Consider the following 21,982-nt stretch of genomic DNA (forward strand, 5'->3'; position numbering starts at 1 on the left):
TAGGTGAAAAAAAAACTACGACAAAAAAAAAAAAAAAACCGATAAAAAACGTAAAATAATGGGCAAAAAAAACGGGGTCAACGGGGAGTGTCGCTTTTTTTATATTTATTTTTATTCACGGTTTTTTTTTCTTCTCTCCTTTTTCCATTCAATAATATGTTACACGGTCCCACGTGTTGGTGTACGACGTATCGCGTAAAAAGGGTTCTACGTATATGAAGTACATACGTAATTTACGCAAAGAAAATGATAGAAAACAAAAAAGAGAACGGGTAAAAAATGAAAGTACAAAAAGCGCAATTTTCGACGCCGCCTGATTATACATATGCATAGGTATACCATGAATGTGACAGACCGTCATCATCGCGCATCTAACCTGACCCGCACGTATTGATTAATGACGTTTTTTTTTTTTTTTTTTTGTTGTATTTCGTTTCGTTTTTTTCCACCTTTGGTTTCTGAAGATTTGTGGAAAAAATGATAATACACACACGGTACACATACACGGCAAAGGTCGTCTTGTCCTGTGTATACGTGCATGTGTATGTATAAGTATACAATGTATATGTACATAAAGACGACCATTCCTCGATGACCTCAATCCATTTCCTCGCCCTTAAAAGCACCGTCGTATACTCGTAACAACAATGATAACAACAATAATAACAATAGTAATAATACAACGGCTGTAGTGGTACGGTTACCACACATACACGTAGTATATACCACCCTATATACCTCACATTACACCCCCCCCCCCGCAATCTTTCTATATACACAGGCATATACGTTGTATACCTGCGCGTGTGTATTACAGATATATAATTTCTTTATTTATTAAGGAATCCTTGTTTTTTGTAGTTGTTTTTTTTTTTTTTCTTCTATTGCGATTTTGTTTTCCTTTATTCCTTCTCCTTTTAAATTTTTCATTTTTGAAATTGAATAAAATTTGCGAAACGACGACGCTAATTTTGTTTTCATACGGCGAGGTGTACGGTCACGTGACGCGTGGCTGATCGGCGGGCGCAAGAAGGTCGTAACCATCGAAAAGTAAGAAGACACTTTTCGGGGGGGGGGGGGGCGGTATATACATATATAATCCGTGGTATCTATGTACACGTGTATATACGGTGGCGGATGACGAGCGAAGGACCTTGAAATATGTATGTGGTATACAGGCGCAATACTTATGGCTGTATATTATTCACGGAAATTGTTGAAAATCGATCGATGACATGTTCTAAACTCGCGTAACGTGAGGTTATGATGTACACGTACGTGTGTACGGTATATCATAGATACAGTACATATGTAATATGTGCATATCTATGTACGAGAAGAAAATGGAAAACAAAAAATCGACGAAAATAAACAAAAATTGATCAGCCTCAAACGTTTTGAAAGCCCCCTCCGAAGATCGGCTTTTATAAAAAAAATGATCTAAGGGTGGCTCAAGATTTTCAAAAATTTCCAAAATTTAAAAAGATAGGTTTTTCTATCTGAGAAAAAAAGTTTCTCGCTGTTCTATCGTTCGAAAAATTGTTCAAAAATTTATTCGAATAGGTCTTACCTCAATTCTATTTTTTACTTTGCCATCTTGGAGGAAAAAAAACTAATAAAATCGATTTTTGACGATTTTTAAAATTTCGAAAAATCTCGAGCGACCTCTGAATTGTTTTTTTTTTCAAGCCGATATTAGGAGGAGGCTCTCAAAACATGTGAAACTGATACATTTTTATAAAAGACTCGAAAAAAAAATAAAAAAAAAAAAACTAATAAAATCGATTTTTGACGATTTGACAATTTTTTTTAATTTTTAAAAATCTCGAGCGATCCCTAAATAATTTTTTTCGAGCCCATCTACGGAGGTAGCTCTCAAAACATGTGAAACTGATCCTTTTTTCCGAAGGTGACGCGAAAAAAAAAAGTGGTCGCTTTTTTGGGCCACCCTATAATGTGCACACGGAGTGTGCTTGCGTTCGTGATTTATGAAGATATACGTATATGTATATTATCGTAACCCGGCTGCGTGCAATTTACCTGTGCGGATGCAACACGTATGTACGTACATACATACGTCTGTATACATATATGTATTACGCACTTGTATATAGCGTGCAGGAGTTTTACGTAATATGAAAAACCCGTTCGATCTCTCGATCTCCCATCTCTTAGAGAATTCAATATACATGTATGTATAATACATAGCTACGTGTGTGTGTGTGTGTGTATACCTGATAAAATATGCCGCGATAATAAGACGTTGCCGCTGCACCGTTCGGAATAAATACTATAAGTAAATCGCACGACTGGAAGTATGCATATGTAATCATAGAAAAACGACGAGAAAAATAAATAACATGTATTTTTTTTTCATCCGCAACAAATTATTGTCAAGGCAACAAAGAAGAAAAAAAAAAGACAAATAAAAGAAACGTCGTAATGTTTGAGATTAAAATTAGAAGATGTATATATGTGTCATATATACCGTAATATATAAATATATAGTGACAAATTAAACCAGCCGACGACCTACATATATATATGTAACATGCCCATGTACTACATATACATGTATTAACGTTTCTATAGCTGAATTGACGGTATTTTTTTTCGATTACTATTTTTCTCTTTGATTTCTGTGTATCGCTTATACGACGTAGTTGATTTCGAAAGAATGAAGAGAAATTAGAAAAAAAAAAACGTCGCTCAGTTTCTTTTTTATTTCTTGCGTTTTTTGGCACACGTGAAAATTGCATTTATTTACACACATGGTGCGCACGTATGTACCTGTATACGTTGCGATGCACATGCGATAGATACACATAAATATCAGACGAAAAACGGCACGCGGTAATTACGATAAAATAACGTCCTTGGAAAAATAAAACTCGTGGCATGCGACTTCACATAATAACGTGCACATACACGTCTATACAGTACCTATATACCTCCTATGTAACGCAGACGTCGAATATATAACGCCCGACGTTTCCGCGACAGATCGTTTTTCGGCTATGGTATTTTTTTTATTCTTTTTGATTTTAACTCGTCGCTTAGAACCAGAGAAACTATGTAAATTCCCATTGTTGTTTCTTTATTTTTATTTTTATTTTTTTTCGTCGCCGAGAATAGATGTACACATGTATACCGCGCCGAGAAGAAAAAAGGCGAAAAAAAAAACAACCCTCCTCTTTTTTTTTTATTCATCTCCAAAAATCGAAGCTTCAAAAGAGAGGGCGAAAAATATCAAGTCCGAGACAGGGCTGCTGCCGCACGCTCCGGAAAATAAGGAGAGCGATGCAACGACGAAATTGCAAGTCGATTAATGGTAGAGAAGAAAAAAAAAAAAAAGAAAAAGAAAAAAGAAGGTAAACTCATGAGAAAGAACAATAAAATGGCGGAACGAAATCGCAGGGGCTTTTATTATTGACGGTCCAAGGTCGTCTTACGAGACCGCGCACGATCTCAATAACTCTTTCATTCCGATGTAGGTGGGCGTGCTCGAGCACAAGAACTTATTCAAATAATTTTGTCGCCAATAGAAATATAATAAAAGGCAAATAAGAGACGCGATAGTCGTAACTCGCCTGCAACTAGTTGCGTGTGCAGTTTAACTAGACAAGTATCTACTCTATTTATTTCGCTTTTTTATCCCTCCCCCCTCCCCCTCCCCCCACACCCCGCGCGCGACCCACTCCGCGCTACTCTTCGCGTTGCGTGAGTTTTTATTGGGACAATTATTAATTCGCATATTATACGTAATAAGACGCAATCTATTGCAGGTCTTCGGATGATTTGGACTCTCCTTGCCGCCGTGGAATGCAGCCCGATGCTTATGCCGTATCCCTGTACAGTATACCGTTTATTATGCTCGAATTTCGAATGTCGGACTTTCTTTTCAAACTGTACATTTGTTCTAACCCGCTACACAGCGAAGCTCACTTTTTAATAAGGAAGACCGAGCGAAAACCGAAAATTCTCCTCGCTACCCGCATCGTGTTTATTCGATTTCACTCCGACGTAAACAAAACCTCCGTATTTGCCGACTAGGTAGTTTTTTTTTTCATTCTCTTTTTATCCCCAATACATACGGACTTTTTAATTAGCGACAAAGAAACACGAAAAAAAAAACAATCGGCAACGGTCGTTGACCGATGACCCAGTTGAGTCGAAAAAAAAAAATTGAGCGAGAATAACAGAGAATTTGGAAATATTTAGCAAAACTATTCTATCGCCTCTGAATATCGCGATGCCGGGTGAATAAGGCGAATGTCAAGGTCGTCGAGAATTTCCCTCGATCGTTCGGTCGATATACGAGGTAAAGCGAAGGAAATCCGGAACAACGATAAAAATCTATCGAAAATTTATTAAAAAAAAATGGCGGGGGGGATGAAAGGCGAGCGAAATAGTTTCGGTAAAGCGCAAATATAGGAACGGATCGGAGTACGAACCTTCGTGGCCTTGGGGGTCCGAAATTTTGAAGGTGCGATATTTTCGGGGTCATGCGAGTAGAGGCGAAAAATGATGGAAATAAATACGGATGAAATGCGAATCGGCGTTTCGTAAGCCGAGCGCAAATCTGTTACGGATATTTAACGGGCATTCGAATGTACGCGTACGTAATACCGTGCGTATATTTAACCAGGTATTAAAACTTTTCAGTTTCCGCGGCGAAGGAGGTGGAGGTCGAACGATGAATAATTGCGTTGGCGAAATAACGCGCAGGATTCTATCTCGACCGCGATAACTGTGACACGTTTTTATTTGAAATTGGGAAGAAAATGATCGGGAGGAGAAATAGGGTGGTAAAAAACGCGCGGAAAGATAGGAGGGCTTTTTTTATACCGTAGGTTGGGACAGTTGATCTTTGAGAACTCACCAATTGCGGCAACCTGTGTTATTCGCTTTGTGGAAAACAATCGGAGAGAAGAGAACGGACGACATAACCCGCGCACCACTGAACTACACCAGCCATATTGTTTACTGGTCCGTATCATTTCAGCTTTCAGCTGTCTGGAAAAGTTTCTTAAACTCTCCATACTTTTGTGGTCACGCCTGCAGCGACATCTGGTTCAAGATCGTCACGGCTACGAGCGATCGTCGATCAATTATTGTCAATTGTTTATTGCTTTCTTTTAATTAACCTCTCTTTTAATCAACGATTTGACACCTACGTTCTAACGGACGTCCTTGCGTGTGTTCATTTTTACAGTTAGACTCGTTAATTAATTATTCAACTTTATCGGTCAGAATTTTGCCAGGTTGAATGAAAATTTTTACGTCTCTACACACAACGATGAGCGATGTGCGTGTACTCAACTTGTTTGTTACAATCGATCCTTACACCTGTGGTTTTTTTTTGAATGTATTTTATGAAAATGTGAAAGAAAATAAAATAATTTTGCCTGAACCGTGAGTTGGATGGATTTATTTGTCCTACAAATAATATTGTCGATGGAACAGAGGAGTTTGGATGGCGAAGGATTTTAGAAATAATATAATCGTATAAACTGAACTCTTTATTCGCTGATTAAGCATAAATGAATATCACAACATGGTGAAAGCACTATTAATTATCAAAGAAAGTAAAAAAGATTTAATGTAATGCTATCAATACTATCAATTTTTCATTATATCTCATCAGCGAGATCAGATATAGAATTCGTCGTCTCGACCTTAGTGGCAACCACCTCGGAGCCGCAGAACCAAATGGAGGGTTGATTCTTTCTGGATGTTGTAGTCGGACAGGGTGCGACCATCCTCCAGCTGTTTGCCGGCGAAGATGAGACGCTGTTGGTCTGGCGGAATTCCTTCTTTGTCCTGAATTTTAGCTTTCACATTTTCAATGGTGTCCGATGCTTCAACTTCCAGGGTGATGGTTTTGCCAGTTAGGGTTTTGACAAAGATTTGCATACCACCTCGCAGTCTGAGGACAAGATGGAGTGTGGATTCCTTCTGAATGTTGTAGTCCGACAAGGTACGCCCATCTTCCAATTGCTTTCCGGCGAAGATCAATCTTTGCTGGTCTGGTGGGATTCCCTCCTTGTCCTGGATCTTTGCTTTCACGTTCTCGATGGTGTCGGATGCTTCAACCTCCAGGGTGATGGTTTTGCCAGTTAGGGTTTTGACGAAGATTTGCATACCACCTCGCAGTCTGAGGACAAGATGGAGTGTGGATTCCTTCTGAATGTTGTAGTCCGACAAGGTACGCCCATCTTCCAATTGCTTTCCGGCGAAGATCAATCTTTGCTGGTCTGGTGGGATTCCCTCCTTGTCCTGGATCTTTGCTTTCACGTTCTCGATGGTGTCGGATGCTTCAACCTCCAGGGTGATGGTTTTACCGGTCAAAGTCTTTACGAAGATTTGCATGCCTCCACGGAGACGAAGAACCAAGTGAAGGGTCGATTCTTTCTGGATGTTGTAGTCGGAGAGGGTACGTCCATCCTCCAGCTGTTTACCGGCGAAGATGAGACGCTGTTGGTCTGGTGGAATTCCCTCTTTGTCTTGGATTTTAGCCTTCACATTCTCGATAGTATCAGATGCTTCGACTTCCAGGGTGATGGTTTTGCCGGTCAGAGTCTTGACAAAGATTTGCATACCTCCGCGGAGACGGAGAACCAAGTGGAGGGTAGATTCCTTTTGAATATTATAGTCGGACAAGGTGCGACCATCTTCCAACTGCTTACCGGCGAAAATTAATCGCTGTTGGTCTGGTGGAATCCCCTCTTTGTCCTGGATCTTCGCTTTCACGTTCTCAATGGTGTCGGATGCTTCAACCTCCAGGGTGATGGTTTTACCGGTCAAAGTTTTGACAAAAATTTGCATACCTCCACGGAGACGGAGAACTAAGTGCAAGGTGGATTCCTTTTGAATGTTGTAATCGGACAAGGTGCGCCCATCTTCTAGTTGTTTGCCAGCAAAAATCAATCTCTGCTGGTCTGGTGGAATTCCCTCTTTGTCTTGAATCTTTGCCTTCACATTTTCGATTGTGTCGGAGGCCTCGACTTCCAAGGTGATGGTTTTGCCGGTTAAAGTTTTGACGAAGATCTGCATACCTCCACGGAGACGAAGAACCAAATGCAAGGTGGATTCCTTCTGAATGTTATAGTCGGACAAGGTGCGACCATCTTCCAACTGTTTACCCGCGAAGATTAATCTTTGTTGGTCTGGGGGGATTCCTTCTTTATCCTGAATCTTCGCCTTCACATTCTCGATGGTGTCAGAAGCCTCGACTTCCAAGGTGATGGTCTTACCAGTTAAAGTTTTGACGAAGATCTGCATACCTCCACGGAGACGAAGAACCAAATGCAAGGTGGATTCCTTCTGAATATTATAGTCGGACAAGGTGCGACCATCTTCCAACTGTTTACCCGCGAAGATTAATCTTTGTTGGTCTGGGGGGATTCCTTCTTTATCCTGAATCTTCGCCTTCACATTCTCGATGGTGTCAGAAGCCTCGACTTCCAAGGTGATGGTCTTACCAGTTAAAGTTTTCACAAAAATTTGCATACCCCCACGGAGACGGAGAACCAAGTGAAGAGTAGATTCCTTTTGAATATTGTAGTCGGACAAGGTGCGACCATCTTCCAACTGTTTACCGGCAAAGATCAATCTCTGCTGGTCTGGTGGAATTCCCTCTTTGTCCTGGATTTTTGCTTTGACGTTTTCGATGGTGTCGGAGGCCTCGACTTCCAAGGTGATGGTTTTACCGGTTAAAGTCTTCACAAAAATCTGCATACCTCCACGCAGACGGAGAACTAAATGAAGAGTAGATTCCTTCTGGATATTGTAGTCAGACAAGGTGCGACCATCTTCCAACTGTTTGCCGGCAAAAATTAATCTTTGTTGGTCTGGGGGGATGCCTTCTTTATCCTGAATCTTTGCCTTGACGTTTTCAATGGTGTCGGAGGCCTCGACTTCCAAGGTGATTGTTTTACCGGTAAGAGTTTTGACAAAAATTTGCATTCCACCACGTAGACGAAGAACCAAGTGGAGAGTAGATTCCTTTTGGATGTTGTAGTCGGACAAGGTACGGCCATCCTCCAATTGTTTACCGGCAAAGATAAGACGCTGTTGATCTGGTGGGATTCCTTCTTTGTCCTGAATTTTAGCCTTGACATTTTCAATAGTATCGGAGGCTTCGACTTCCAAGGTAATTGTCTTTCCGGTCAAGGTCTTTACGAATATTTGCATGCCTCCACGAAGTCGAAGAACCAAGTGCAGAGTGGATTCCTTCTGAATATTGTAGTCCGACAACGTGCGACCATCCTCCAGCTGTTTGCCGGCAAAGATAAGACGCTGCTGATCTGGCGGGATTCCTTCTTTGTCCTGAATTTTAGCTTTCACATTTTCGATCGTGTCAGAGGCCTCTACTTCCAGAGTAATAGTTTTGCCCGTCAATGTCTTAACGAAGATCTGCATTCCACCGCGGAGACGGAGGACCAAATGAAGGGTGGATTCTTTCTGGATGTTGTAGTCCGAAAGGGTGCGGCCATCTTCCAATTGCTTTCCGGCAAAGATCAGTCTCTGCTGGTCTGGTGGGATTCCCTCCTTGTCCTGGATCTTAGCCTTGACATTTTCGATCGTATCGGAAGCTTCGACATCGAGAGTGATGGTCTTGCCGGTCAAGGTCTTTACGAAGATCTGCATGCCTCCGCGAAGTCTGAGCACCAAGTGAAGGGTGGATTCCTTTTGGATGTTGTAGTCCGAAAGGGTGCGGCCGTCTTCCAATTGTTTTCCTGCAAAAATCAACCTCTGCTGATCCGGAGGGATTCCCTCTTTGTCCTGGATCTTTGCCTTGACGTTCTCAATGGTGTCGGAAGCCTCAACCTCGAGGGTGATCGTTTTCCCCGTGAGGGTTTTCACAAAGATCTGCATGATTTATCTGTAAATTGATAAGAGCAGGGCGAAATTAGTCGAAAATGTCAAAGTGGTGACGCGATCAATAAACTGGTGCAAGATTTCACAAAATGGCGTCATAACGAGGAAGCAATTACGCACAGAAAATCAAAGACAAATGGAATTGCGCGAGAATTTCGGTGTCGCGGGTTGAATGGAATTGGAAGAGATGGTTATCTTTAGTCGAAACAGAATCAGAAAGTTACCGTTCCACCGTCAAGTTTGACAAATCTTAGACCTGCTGATTCTGATCGCTGATGGAAAGCTAAAAATGGCGTCGTTTCGACAAAGGACGGATAAAACAAAGCTCCCGATTTCCCGATTCTCACCGATACATCGAAACTACTACAGTGAATAAAAAAAAATCTGACAATTACCTGTTACCAAAATTATTTATAATAACACTATTAAATGCGAACAGAAACTGCACTAAATAATCAGAACGCTTCAGAAGTACGTCAATTATGATTCAACGTTCACTTTGAACTAAATGATTCGGGGTCCGCCGTCTCGTATTTATCGAGGGCGCTGAGAAGCGAGAAGAAATGCACGATTGGTGGAATGATTCGAGTCCTCCTCACTATTGGTTCGTATTTAGCTGCGTCACTGCGGTCGGGTTGATTCCCATCAACGCTATTGGCTTATCGAACAAAGCAATATTCTAGAATATTCCCCGTCTGCCAAAAAGTACGTAAACATTTGCCGTTAGATTAACAAAAATTTTATCCGTTAGTGCGTTTGAACAACAAATAAAAAATTTCGAAACCGATAGCTGCACAGATCGTCGATGAAATTGCCCGATCAATTCGATTGTGATTTTCCACCCCGTAGCGGCAGACCAGATGGCGACAGGAAGGGTTTTCGAAGTATGAATTGATCGAGGCGAAAGAGAACTGCTAATTATTTTTAATCAACGACGACGATGACTTTCCATTTTCCAGGAATTGACGCTGCAGCAATATCTTATTCTAATCGCAATCCGAACTCGAACTAGAAATTTCCGCAGTATTTTTTAAGAAGATTTTCATCAACCAAAATAGAATTTTCCTAGACCTTGTGAAAACAAATTTACCGAAAGGCCGATGCCAGAAGGATGCGAAGATATTCGTAGAAATGTTTTCATTGGGTCTCGTGTATTTCGCGACTATTATTAGCTGGAAAACATTTCTCTAAGCGTATCGAGACTCGAACAAGATTACGGATGTATTTTCTCTTTTGGTCGTACGTTTTCGGGAATACGTCAGAAATCGCTTTACGCGACTTGTAACGTTTGCAACAATTTAATACCTACCTCTCGCTGGACAGGACGAAGGATGCCTAAAAGATGCGAACTCTTCGCTCTTTGAAACTAATTAAAAGAAGACTCCTCGGAGTGATGCAACGTAACGTTAAAGTTACATTATTTTGCTGCGGTGTGGGGCGGAAAATAATTTCCTCCTAAGCATCCGACTAAATTATCGTGACTCATTTCAAGATGATACGCCGAACGAGGCTCGTGAGTCAGCCGATTGATTAGAACATGTCCAAAGTTCTCGCGAAAACAAATTTTCAGAAAAAAAAAAACTGGGATCGGCTAATCTGCAAAGAGAGTTCAAAGCGTCAGAAGTATTTTTGGACGAAATATATTAGCGGTCCGTTAATCGGAACGAGAGTAAATAAATAAACAACCGATGAATCGAACGATAAGAGTCTCTTCGTATAATTATTGTTATTGAATTGATGTCAAGGCTAATCAATAATTGGCAACACAAAGCAAAATATATTTACAAACAGGTACCTGCGCACTGCTTGTCGTTCAGATATCTTATCAGACGTTATCTCATTTTCCAAATGATAAATTCACCCGGTGAAAATCATGATCTGATCATAATTTTTCCATTTTGCGAATTGAAACGGGGAATATCGAATGCTGAGGAATCGTTTAAAATGGGCTCAGTTTTATTGGAGTGCTTTTCATCTTACAGCGAAGCAGGATGATGCACCGACAATTCAGAGGGACATGAGTATTACAATTTTTCATCGACAAATTGATTCGAAGAATTCCAGATAGTAGAATAGGATGTTCGTTATGGCGTAAAAATACGTCACACGCAGACAAGGGGGTTACAATATGCACATGAATGATTCAAGTTAGGATTCCTTTTACCGTAAAGGAAGGAATGTTGGGAACGACCTCCCTCAAACTGTCAATCGTGCAAGAATAAGAGATGCCACGTGTCACAGTGTCGGGCCTCCATGTGAGCCAGCCGATCTTAGAACTGATGTCGTCGCAGAGATAATAGTCACCGGTTACTCTTTTCAAGTAAGGGTTGTTGACCCCGACGAAGGCTGTTCCTAACTGCGTCTTCTCGTTGTAAATAACTTTCCAGAAGAACTTCGGTATGGGCATCTCACGGCGGCCAGAAGAGTCGGCATAGAAATACAGATCGGTGAGCACTCCCTTAGAATTTGGCAGCTGGGCGATGCCATGGACTCCTGTGTAGACCGTCAGGTCCTGGCGAGTGGCACTCGCGTATCTGCGGACGTCGTTCTCAAGATCGTTCCAGTTACCTCCGTTAAAAACCTGCCACTGCGGAGAGGTGTTGACGTAGTAGAAGGTGGTGGTCTGTTGAGCTCCGTAAACGAAATCTGCCTTTGCCGTGTTGTGCCCGCGCGAGAAGAAGAAATCGTCCGAAGAGTGAATGTATTTTTGCCCAAGAGAAGTGGAGCCCAGCACAGTACCGATAGTTTTCTGTTGAGTCTTCCTCTTGTACTGAGTATCCATGTTGTAGTCGGACCAAAAAATGCCCTGATTCCACCTGGGCCTGGGGAATCCCTTCTGGTAGCCCCCGATCTCTTTGACCAGGTTGAATTTTGTGTAAATCGTTTGCGACTGGGACTCGTCGTGACACGCGATCAGGAGGGTCAGGAATTCGGTCCTGATGTCGAATCCCACTTCAACCTCCGTTCGCCCTCCGAGGCAGGTGCGCCCGCTCCGTCTTTCCGTGTGGTACGGTGCGGACGTGCATGAAAAGCTATTGAATTTCAACGTGTGACCGGAGACCCTGAAATTACGCCCGCTGACGCAGGTTGCGGTCACGTCGCGCTGGCTATCGGGAAGATTCTTGAATTTGTTCCACGACCCGGGGCAGACGAGCCTCACTTGCTCTCCGGCACTGAATCTCAGCGTTCCTGAATTGTCGACCGGATAACGAAATCCCCCGTTCAAACCAGGGTTCAATACCAGTGGCTGAGGACTCGGCAAGTCCTGGTTGGTGGAAACTGTGCAGTCGCCTGTCAAGAAGCAGAGAAATAAATAAATGAGCGAACCGATGTTCTTGGGCGACAATGAATCAGAGCACGTTCGTCAGATTGTAGAAATGTTGATGAGATCGTTAGAAATGGTTTTTTTCTTTTTTTGATAATTGTTGAAAAATTCATGGCTTGATTTTCGTCGAAAGTAAAGATATTCAATTCTGCAACGAACCTCTGATCGCGACGACACATGTCGCGAGGACAAAAATAAGCTGGACGAACTTCATGACCATGTGGAACGAGCGAAAAATGTTTCCGAAACATTGCTTTTATACACATGATCCATCATAATTATTGGCGATAACTGAGATTCAAATCTGTTAAAATCGATAAGCTTTATCTGCACGTTTTCCCCATTGATGGTGGCACAGCCCAAAAATTCGCGAATCACGTGCTCTGATTTGATCGACACCTTCAAAGATAGCGTAAGAGTGACCGACCACTCACCTGATTGCGACAAAGGTTGGATCAGCGATCGATTGATTGTAATCAGACCCTTCGATCTCCTGACTCGTTGATAGATGGACGGGTATGATTTTGTAACTTGAAGATATGAGCGGCTGGGACGATCCCCCAAAGTTTTTTCCATCGTTGTTCCACCCAAAATATCAACTTACGGGGAACTGAGATGACGTTTTATGGTGCTGACGAGCTTCTGGTACAAAAATGACCGTCTGAAAAACGAAATGACTGTTCTTACCACCAGCTCTGCGAGGCAGTTTCTTAAAAGGGTCATAAAATCAAAGATAATTTCACCTGTCCGCTGGCTTGCATATCGACAAATGATCCAGAGGTATCTCAAAAAATTCTCCGACGCCAGGATCTGGAACAGCACATGAAAAATTAGCGAACGCTTGAATTTCCGATCCCTGAATCACGGGCAAAATTCAAGCAATCGGCGTTGTACGTTTACCTGACGAGGCTGGATTAACGAATTGAAGGGGAAATTTCAATGCCGTAACGCGGGTGGATTTAGTTTCGCTGAAACTGACGATATCCATTGGATAATCTTTGAGCATTCTCAAAAAATCGTCGTGCAATTCCAGCAGTTGAGACGAGCCTGCAAAGATGGAGTTTTTCGTAATTCTGACCAAATTTTCTGCGATCCTCGCGGCTACTTCGAGTTCACTCACCTTCTCTGAGTTCCTGCACTTCCACGGAAGGCCATACGAACATCTGGACTGTCTGTTTCAACGCTGCAACACGTGAGCCCCGGTGTGGCGTACTATAGAATACGATTCCCTTCGTAGATTTGCATATGTTGTTTTTGTCGCCATTTTTCCATTCTGTAATACAATGATTACCGAATGTCGAAAAGCTTGGATTTTGAATGAATTTCGTGACATTACTGCCCGTCCACGTACCTCGGACCAAAATTTTTTTGACCAGCAATCCACCCATCGAATGGCAAACCCAAATAACTCCTCGCTTTCCAATGCCTGCCGTGGCTAGTTTTGCGGTGAGTTCGTCACTTCTTTCTTTGATCGTAGCCCTGTCGTCATTTCAAGTCTAATTAGAATATGAACAAATCAATTGCACTTCACGAACAATCAGTCACCTACTTTATCCCTTCGATTGGACAAAGCGGCGTCCACATCGACAAACTGGTATCGTAATTAACCCCTATCACACGTAGAGAGGATACGTCCTTCGGCAGCCAATCGCGCGGCCAGCATTTCGTACGGTGAATTTTATCCTGATCTGCCCGTGTCATGGAAATATCGTCTCTGCAGATGTAATTGGGCAGTTTTCGCACTTTACAATTCAAAATCCACTCATTGCTATGGGTTATGATTCGAATACTGAAAGACACGCTCACCCTTTGCACGTGAATGGGCCACACGCTTCGTCATTCATATTGTCGGGGTAGTCGGTCAATACGACTTCAAAATCATGCCCGATACGTTTCCACTCTATCATTTTGAGATCGTGAGCCAAATCTCTCATGAATTCCTGAGGATGTTCACCGGCAATACTGACCTCTGAGTCCAACTTAGAACTGCCGTCAAGTTCCAGCTTCAAATTGTCCGGATCTCGTTGTCTCCACGTGAAAAATACTCCGCCCAAAAGGCCGTGCATGAAGATCACATCCAATTTGGTAGTCGAACGTGTTCTGTGTAACGGATGGAGGAGATAAATGCGCCTCGGATATTTCTCATCGGAATTTTCATCCGCATCTAGGTTAGCCAGCGCTCGTCCTGCAGGTGCAGCCAATCGTACATCTTTGTGACCGACCCACTTAGCTAATACACCGACCCATCCTGCAGATGCGACAAATATGTCAGGTCGATTCACTCGAGTAAAGTTTTTGAGGAAAATTTAAGTGAAATAAAAACAACTCTCACCCAATTCATGGATGTCGACCAAGTATTCGTCGTACATGGATAGATTCGACAGTATTTTTGCTAGGAGAATGCAAATATTCACATCATCTCCGTAATATTTTTGAACATCCATGAGTAATTTCAGCCCACCAGCTTCGGCGATGTCTGCGGAGAAGGATCAATCAGATTGTTTTTTGCCATCCAAAGGTGTCGCGTAAACCAACTGACTATGGATTTTCAATGGTATTCACCTTTACTATGATCACCAAGCGAGGAATGATGGTGTAGCGCTTGAACACAACATTCGAGCAGCATTTTATCCCATAATTTAGAAGTCGCAGTTTGTCCAACAGCTGACAACTCGTTATCGAATAACAGACGTTCCTATTCCATTTCAATTAAAAAAAATAGGTAAGTTATGGAAATTTGTTGCATGAGTAAATTCGGAATGAGTTTATCAATATTTACTTACCCGATTGGCATTCCGCAACTTGTTCTGAATAAACCGTGATAGACAAGGGTGACAGCTGTCGCATACCGTGTCTAGTTTGATCAGTAGCTGTTTCAATTGTTTAATTATGTCGTACGGAACGTTTTGAGTACCCCAGAAAGGTGGTTTTAAAAAAAATCTCAAGTCCACATTTGGTATCCTTGCAAGTCCAACTGCAGTTTTAGCATCTAGCATTTGTGCAATTTGCCAATAGTCCCAGTCTAAGGTTAAAGTTAATTTTATGCAGAGTTACGAAGAAGCTGTAGTAAGATGATAAGCACCTTTCAGATGTTTAAGGTACCCCAAACTGTACACAGCTTTCCGTCGATCATTTAAGGACCCATTTTGAGCAATGTTCAGGAATCTATATGCCAAAGTTCTATTCACCGATTTCCACCACATTGCAACTGTATCGCTGAGATTGAGTTTTTTTTTAGGAATGGGAGAATTGAGTTCTTCTTTCCTTTGATATAACAGCACATCTGTGAAACATGACAAAATTAGATCGGTCAATGTAATCAACGAGGTGATGGGAAACTCACGTTGCAGGTGAGGGTCGTCTACATAAATATATTGGGCCTGAGTATGCTCCAAGTTCAAAACCCTGGTGTTAACGACTGAACTCAGCTGTTGGGAAGTAAGACGTAGTTCGTAGCAGACCCAGCAGCCTCTGTTAGAAAAAGGTAGATTTGAAGGTGTTGTCGTTAGCAGGTGCATACCCCGCATCAGGGTACAAAACAAACAAATCAAAAAGCGAACAAAAGCGTTCCGCTTACCCAACGACGAGGATACATGTGCCAGCCGATCGCAGAATGTACGCAGACTTCTTATACATGGCTCTGACGGAACTATCGATCAAAAATAGAACATTGGAATTGTGACAGCAATCATCCACCTCAATTGATCACAACCTCTGCAATGACAAACAATTGTTGAACCTTACTAGTTATGTAGCAAAGCAGCGGGATTGATCCAGCACCAGGTGCTCCCAATAGCGCAACCTCGAGCTAGACCGGTGATACCTTGTAACGTATACGAAATGATATTACTTGAATTACAGGCTAGATGAAAAAATAAATAGTATTTTTAATTTTAAACACGAATTTCGTAATTATACGGTACATCGTGAAGCGCATGCGCGCAGGTTAGAAGTGGTGTGATGCATTCACGATAATTTTAATACTAGGAGTTGGTTAGCCTGAATATTTCTGTTTAGGCCCCGGTGTTTGCGTTTTCCGTTGTTGGTGATATTAGCTGTGAATTTGTTCGCACGTTGAGGACACCTTTCCCTTCAAACGAAAATATTTCGAGTATCCTGAACTCGAAATCCGGTGTCTAAGGGCCATGGAAAACCCGGAAGAGGTGTTGCAAGCGTTAGATGAATTTCAAAAGTTACGGCCTGCGGATATCCCAAAAGAACTCGAAGAGTATTTGTCTTGGGTAGCAAAAACAGGAGACCCTGTTTACCAGTGGCCTCTCATCAAAGCTCTCTTCAGAGAGAAGCTTCTCCGAGTAATGACAGAGTTTTACGAAAGTTGCCCTACTTTGGAGCTGGCACCATGTCCAAACGTCGAGCAATTTAACTACGATATCATGAAAAGTGCCCTCTTAGATCGCCTCGAATCTTTTGCCAATGCTCCTTTCACAGTCCAAAGAATCTGTGAACTCCTGACTGCTCCACGTAAGGAGTACAACAGAGTTGACAAGTTCATGAGGGCGATAGAAAAAAACATATTGGTGGTGTCCACGAGGGAACCTGGTCCAACAGCGAGAAGAAGCGAGAATGGGGACGGTATGGTAAATGGATCTTCCGAGGACAATGGAAGCAGATCGCCTTATGACATGGACTTGTGGGCCCGAGCGTGCACTTTGGCCACGACGGTTACTGTGCAAACTGTAGAAACGCATTCAACAATAGTCAACATTCACCATCTGCCATCCAACATTATACCGGCGACTGAGCTAACCATTGTGAAAAATTCTCCTTCCATCGAAGCGTTCCCACCGTACGGAACTGAACCAGACCTATGCGATGCAGAGATGGCCACGAAAAATCAGGATTTGCCATCCACTTTCACTCCGTCAACTTCGGAAATTGCCAGCATAGCTAATCTCACGTCGCAAATTCAACCCCAGGACCTCAATCCTACTTCTGGGATTCAGAACTTGTCTAATATGGTCCCGGAACCCGCTAATATAGTCGGTGATGTACCAGAAGCGATTATGAACGAAGATACCAACTCACAGCCAAGCTTAGACCTGGAAAACAACGACAACGAACCTTTTGATTCTACCAGAAAATTGCAGACCACATTCCAATCCAGCGACTTCATCACTCACGGTATCAAGTCACAGAAATTTTATTCTGACGATTCGAAACCTTTGGAAAAAACTATCGTCGAAGCAGAATTTTTGAGAACTGATCTTGGTCCATTAATAGAACTTGACCAGAAAGTCACGGTAGATAATACAGATGCAACTGCAATCAATGCAGAATCCAAGACTCTAGCCGAAAATGGGGAGTTGACTACACCAGCAACAATAATCACTGCCAATTCAATTGAAATGACTGAAAATGTTGTTAAGATGGTCGTTGCAGAACCAAGCATACAAAACGCTGCATCGATTGTTGAAAACAGCCAAACTATTGACAGAAATATAAGCAACGAGGCTACATGTGTAAACCCTGATACTGAAAATACAACGTTGCTTAAAAATGGAACTGAAAGTGCTTTACTAGATTTAAATACCGAAAAGGATGACCTCAGTTGCGTCAAAGTTGATTCAAGCAAAAAGGAGACACAAATTGCAGAAGCTGCGTTAATATCGGTGGCAGCAGAGCCTATAGTTTCTCATATGGTCAATTCCAGTCAAAATGCCGCCAAGAACATCATGGTATCTGAGGAGACAGGATCTGTGACAGATTCCAAGAATTTGAATACATCGGCAGGAGAGTCTGATGAGATGAAAGTAGCACCTCAACCTGAGGACAGCGAGAATAAAGAACTCAACAAAATTAGTGAAAGTATAGAATGTATGGAAGAGGATAACAAGGTATCTGAACATCCGGAACAGTCGTCAACAACGATCGAAGAAATTAGCTGTGACACTGTAGAAAACGTAACAAAATCAATCGTTCCCGATCCACTACCAATTATTGAAGAACCCAAGGACGAGGAACCTGCTCCAAAGTCCGAGGCAAAATTACTGATTGTGGATGCGACTGAGGAAAAACAAAATAAATCGCTTCCACCACTTAGAGAAAGTGAAGAAGTTATAGGCGATACCGATAAAATATCAGAACCTACCAAGCCAGATCTAAAAATCGCTGATGTAGAATCTAACGAACCATTTTCGATAGAAGACTCGTCGATAGTGAAAAGTTCTGAATCGTCTAAAGATTTATCTTCAGCCGAATCGATGGAAATCGATAGCACTGAAGGCAGCCAAACCTGTCATCAAGACGAACCCATGGAAGAAGGAGTCAGTGATATAGACAAAAGTTAATAAGAATTTCAGCAAAACCTTTGAATTCTTTTGTAGGATTACTGTGATTTTGTTGGAAAAAAAGGGAATAAACGTGTCACCATTCAATTTCGCGAAAATCAGTACAGCGTTTTTTTGTTTCTTTTCGAACGTATTTTGTCATCACTTACAAAGTTTCCGTTCCTACTCATTTGTGTACCGGATGGCTGTTATATATTTTTTAAATGCCTCCAAAACAATGTTCACGCAGTCTTTCATAATGTCCACATTTTAACGGGATGCACCAATTTTTAAACAATTGTCAAAAATAAACCTTACAATTATGATGAATTTTACCCAACAAAGAACCAAAAATATCTTTTTCCCCGGATAGTCAATACCAATCTTGCAGCACCAGACAATTGAGTAGCGATCGTCAAATTACACGTTACGGAGCCAGTAAACGATATTAATGAAATGATAATTGTAAACTGGGTTGATGATTGGTTAAGAGTAAGTCCGAAATCTAAGCACTTAAGATCATTTAGCATATTTGTAAGTTACTAGATCTAAAATGAATTTTTAACTACAGACGCTAGGCTATCGAGATGAAATGTCTGAGAATGAATTATTTCGTAAATTATACCTATAATCATAACAGAATAATAGTTATGTCACATGAGTAACTTAAGGTAGCGTGTACATTATTTTATAAAATACATGAAGATTATTGTGAAGAAAAAAGATATTCGTTAATAGTTCTTACCTCAATTCCCTCTTCTTTGATTGCACGCCTATTCTGTCCATGTCAAAAGTACAGTCAGACTCTTCGTAGCGCCCAACATGTCCTGTTGCAGGATGCCGTCACAGCCATTGACTTGGGACTATCAAGAAATCCTTTCATCGGTTGTGGACCTTTTATTTACATAATTTGATCGAATAAATTACAATCGTGTAATTAAAACAGGGTAATAAAATATCAATGAACATGTACAAACATAATAAGCTTGAACCACCCTCAACCATTTGACAGATGGTCGACAATGACGAGACACAGTCGTTTGCAACACTGAGTAACGTGAAGATAATTTTTCAAACATCGTCTCAAGTGAATGTTTGATGTTTTACCAGGTTTCTAAATAAACCATTCTCTAGAGACATGAGGTGATCGTAGTTTCCTTTTTCAGCGACCCGTCCGTGATCCAGAACCACTATTTTATCCGCATTTTTTATCGTGCTCAGCCGATGGGCAATTGTCAAAACTGTTCGACCCTGCGTAGCGCGTTCCACAGCCTGTTGAACCAACCGTTCATTCTCAGCATCCAAAGCACTGGTAGCTTCGTCAAGGATCAGGATTCTCGGATTCTGCAGATTATAAAATAATGTTCATTCTCGTAACGAAGTTCCTCGGTGATTCGACTCACCTTGATAAGCGCTCGTGCGATCGCGATTCTCTGGCGTTGTCCACCGCTTAGTGTGACACCCCTTTCGCCGACGATGGTATCCAACCCGTCTTTCATTGTGTCCGTAAATTCCAGTATGTTGGCTTGTCTCGCGGCGTCCATGAGGTCGATTTCAGTAGCAGAGTTTTCAGCACCGTACATTATGTTGTCGCGTATAGAGCTGCTGAACAATGTTGGTTCCTGCGACACGAAACCGATCTGCGATTTCACCCAAGGAAGATCGAGCTCTCTCAAATCTTCTCCGTCGAGCAATACCCTTCCCCCAGTTGGGTCGTACAACCGAAGAAGTAGAGCAGCTAATGTGGATTTTCCAGAACCCGATGGCCCGACAATGGCTGTCACAGAGCATTTTTCAACCTCTAGGCTTAAATCATTCAAAATTTTCGATTCTATCCGGGTGGGATATGCAAAATTGACTTTGTCGAATATAACATTTCCACTGAGTTTGTCCTTTAACACTCTACCACCTTGGACCGGTATTTTTGGTTCACGTTCAATCAGCTCAAATAACCTCGTACTAGCTCCCAAGGCTTTGTTAAGCTCTGAGTAAAAGTTTGACAGACCTCCTAACGACACGCCGATGTACGCCGCGTAGAGCAAAAATGCGCTCAAATTACCGACCGTCAGAGCAGAGTTTGAGACCATTACTCCGCCGTAATAGAGAACTGACAGTATTATGACATTACCCGAAAGTCCAGTCATCCCAAAATATATTCCCCTATAATAGCTCTCTCGATAACACAATTTTAATAAATCTTCCAACTTTGATCCATATTTTTTTATCTCATTCGATTCTTGAGCAAATGCTTTTACGGTCCGTATGTTACTTATCCTCTCTTCGGCAATCACATTCAAATCAGCTACGCTGTCCTGCACCTGCCTCGAAATCTTTTTGATAAATCGTCCGTAAAGAACAGCCATTCCAACTATCGGTGGTACGGTGGATAAACCGACTAGTGCCAATTCTGGAGACATGTAAAACATCATCGATACTCCTGCAACTGACATTATACCGGACCTCAATCCATCCGATATATTCGTCGTAACCGCTGAGCTAACGAGCTGCGCATCACCTAAAAATTGTTTCGAATGAGTGAATCAATGGTTAATGCGTGATTGCAGAATTGTAAGAACCCTAATTGATTACCACTCAGTCGTCCGACGAGTTCTCCAGTACTTCTCTTGTCAAACATTGCTGTTTCTTGGTTTACTATAGCAGTGAAAACTTTTTTCCTCAAAGATTGGGTGATCCTGTACCCAGTGGTTGACATCAAATAAACTCGTCCAAAGTTACAAATACCTCCAATTAAAAATACTCCCAACAGGATCAAGCTCACTTTGTTCAATTTTTCTTTCATCTTTCCTTTATCCTCTGTGTATATCAGGTCAATTATTTTTCCTAAGCAAAATGGAACTGCCATTGTTACAGTCGATGATACAATTAGAAAACCGATAGCACCTAGAAGGTGTAATTTTTCTGGTTTTGCCAAATCAATGAGCCTCCTAAATTCAGACCTGTTCAATCTCGTTCCAGATATTGTTTTCAGCTGCGATCTTCCAGCGTTTACGCTGGAAGAATTCGTACTCCCTTGCCTGAAGATGGTGAGAAAACATTTTTGGTTCTGAATGAACTTGCCTCTAGCCGTACCATGGAGGTAGCATTTTTGTAAATAAGCTATTGATAAAAAGTTGGATTTCTTCACCAAGTTTCTGTTACAAATCGTTTTATTGAGTAGTATCATCTTCTGTCAAATACTCAGAACTTTTCCAGCTGCTGCTATTCGCTAACCTCATAGAGAGTCGCCGAAGACTTATTCTGACAGCCACCTTACGTTATGACAAAGTGAATTCGTGAATCGAAAATCATTGCTTCATATTCCCAGGCTCTAATCAATTCCAATATTCAAAGAATCTTAATTAAAATATTAAATTTATATGGTGCATTAAAACTGTTGCAACAGCAGTTAGCAGTCGACACATTATTTGACCTTCGACCCGCGAAGTGCCCGCGACGTGTTGGAAAAAAAAAGCTGCGCTTGAACGGC

General features: G+C 41.8%; 5 protein-coding genes and 1 long non-coding RNA gene across 10 annotated transcripts; 2 read left to right on the plus strand and 4 right to left on the minus strand.

The window, feature by feature from the left end:
• Positions 1–5,509: 5,509 nt before the first annotated feature.
• On the minus strand, positions 5,510–10,214 carry LOC105686431 (polyubiquitin-A). Of its 4 annotated transcripts, none has more exons than XM_048659498.1 (3): positions 9,279–9,436; positions 6,325–8,887; positions 5,510–6,096 (listed from the first exon to the last, which is right to left on the minus strand). In XM_048659498.1, the coding sequence occupies exons 2-3, from the start codon at positions 8,878–8,880 to the stop codon at positions 5,680–5,682; spliced, it is 2,973 nt and encodes a 990-aa protein (XP_048515455.1). In that variant the 5' UTR covers positions 8,881–8,887; positions 9,279–9,436; the 3' UTR covers positions 5,510–5,679. The 4 variants fall into 4 exon arrangements, with proteins under 4 accessions (XP_048515455.1, XP_048515454.1, XP_048515453.1 ...); XM_048659497.1 differs by having other exon boundaries at positions 5,510–7,256; positions 7,485–8,887; positions 9,279–9,435; XM_048659496.1 differs by lacking the exon at positions 9,279–9,436 and adding an exon at positions 10,193–10,214 and having other exon boundaries at positions 5,510–8,887.
• On the plus strand, positions 9,599–11,027 carry LOC125502021. The gene is made up of 2 exons (XR_007279830.1): positions 9,599–9,767; positions 9,843–11,027. It is a non-coding gene; the product is annotated as an uncharacterized LOC125502021 (long non-coding RNA).
• LOC105686127 lies at positions 10,819–12,523 on the minus strand. Its single transcript, XM_012400750.2, has 2 exons — positions 12,368–12,523; positions 10,819–12,174 (listed from the first exon to the last, which is right to left on the minus strand). Exons 1-2 carry the CDS (start codon positions 12,426–12,428, stop codon positions 11,027–11,029), a joined length of 1,209 nt encoding a protein of 402 aa, XP_012256173.2. The 5' UTR covers positions 12,429–12,523; the 3' UTR covers positions 10,819–11,026.
• A 258-nt stretch (positions 12,524–12,781) lies between these two features.
• On the minus strand, positions 12,782–16,112 carry LOC105686444 (protein SERAC1). Its single transcript, XM_012401278.3, has 14 exons — positions 15,953–16,112; positions 15,786–15,857; positions 15,552–15,679; positions 15,291–15,491; positions 14,992–15,230; positions 14,771–14,903; positions 14,541–14,684; positions 14,015–14,456; positions 13,758–13,922; positions 13,560–13,687; positions 13,329–13,481; positions 13,109–13,255; positions 12,952–13,018; positions 12,782–12,869 (listed from the first exon to the last, which is right to left on the minus strand). Exons 2-14 carry the CDS (start codon positions 15,842–15,844, stop codon positions 12,809–12,811), a joined length of 2,067 nt encoding a protein of 688 aa, XP_012256701.2. The 5' UTR covers positions 15,845–15,857; positions 15,953–16,112; the 3' UTR covers positions 12,782–12,808.
• A 113-nt stretch (positions 16,113–16,225) lies between these two features.
• LOC105686443 lies at positions 16,226–18,614 on the plus strand. The gene has a single exon (XM_012401277.3). The coding sequence runs from the start codon at positions 16,354–16,356 to the stop codon at positions 18,514–18,516; it is 2,163 nt and encodes a 720-aa protein (XP_012256700.2). The 5' UTR covers positions 16,226–16,353; the 3' UTR covers positions 18,517–18,614.
• A 763-nt stretch (positions 18,615–19,377) lies between these two features.
• Positions 19,378–21,944, minus strand: LOC110116775 (ATP-binding cassette sub-family B member 10, mitochondrial). 2 transcript variants are annotated; one of them, XM_048659499.1, is made up of 4 exons: positions 21,453–21,591; positions 21,085–21,336; positions 19,899–21,010; positions 19,378–19,839 (listed from the first exon to the last, which is right to left on the minus strand). In XM_048659499.1, the coding sequence occupies exons 2-4, from the start codon at positions 21,293–21,295 to the stop codon at positions 19,579–19,581; spliced, it is 1,584 nt and encodes a 527-aa protein (XP_048515456.1). In that variant the 5' UTR covers positions 21,296–21,336; positions 21,453–21,591; the 3' UTR covers positions 19,378–19,578. The 2 variants fall into 2 exon arrangements, with proteins under 2 accessions (XP_048515456.1, XP_012256702.2); XM_012401279.3 differs by having other exon boundaries at positions 21,085–21,944.
• Between the last annotated feature and the right edge of the window lie 38 nt (positions 21,945–21,982).

This window comes from Athalia rosae, chromosome 8, assembly GCF_917208135.1.
Source record: "Athalia rosae chromosome 8, iyAthRosa1.1, whole genome shotgun sequence".
Taxonomy (NCBI): Eukaryota; Metazoa; Arthropoda; class Insecta; order Hymenoptera; family Athaliidae; genus Athalia; species Athalia rosae.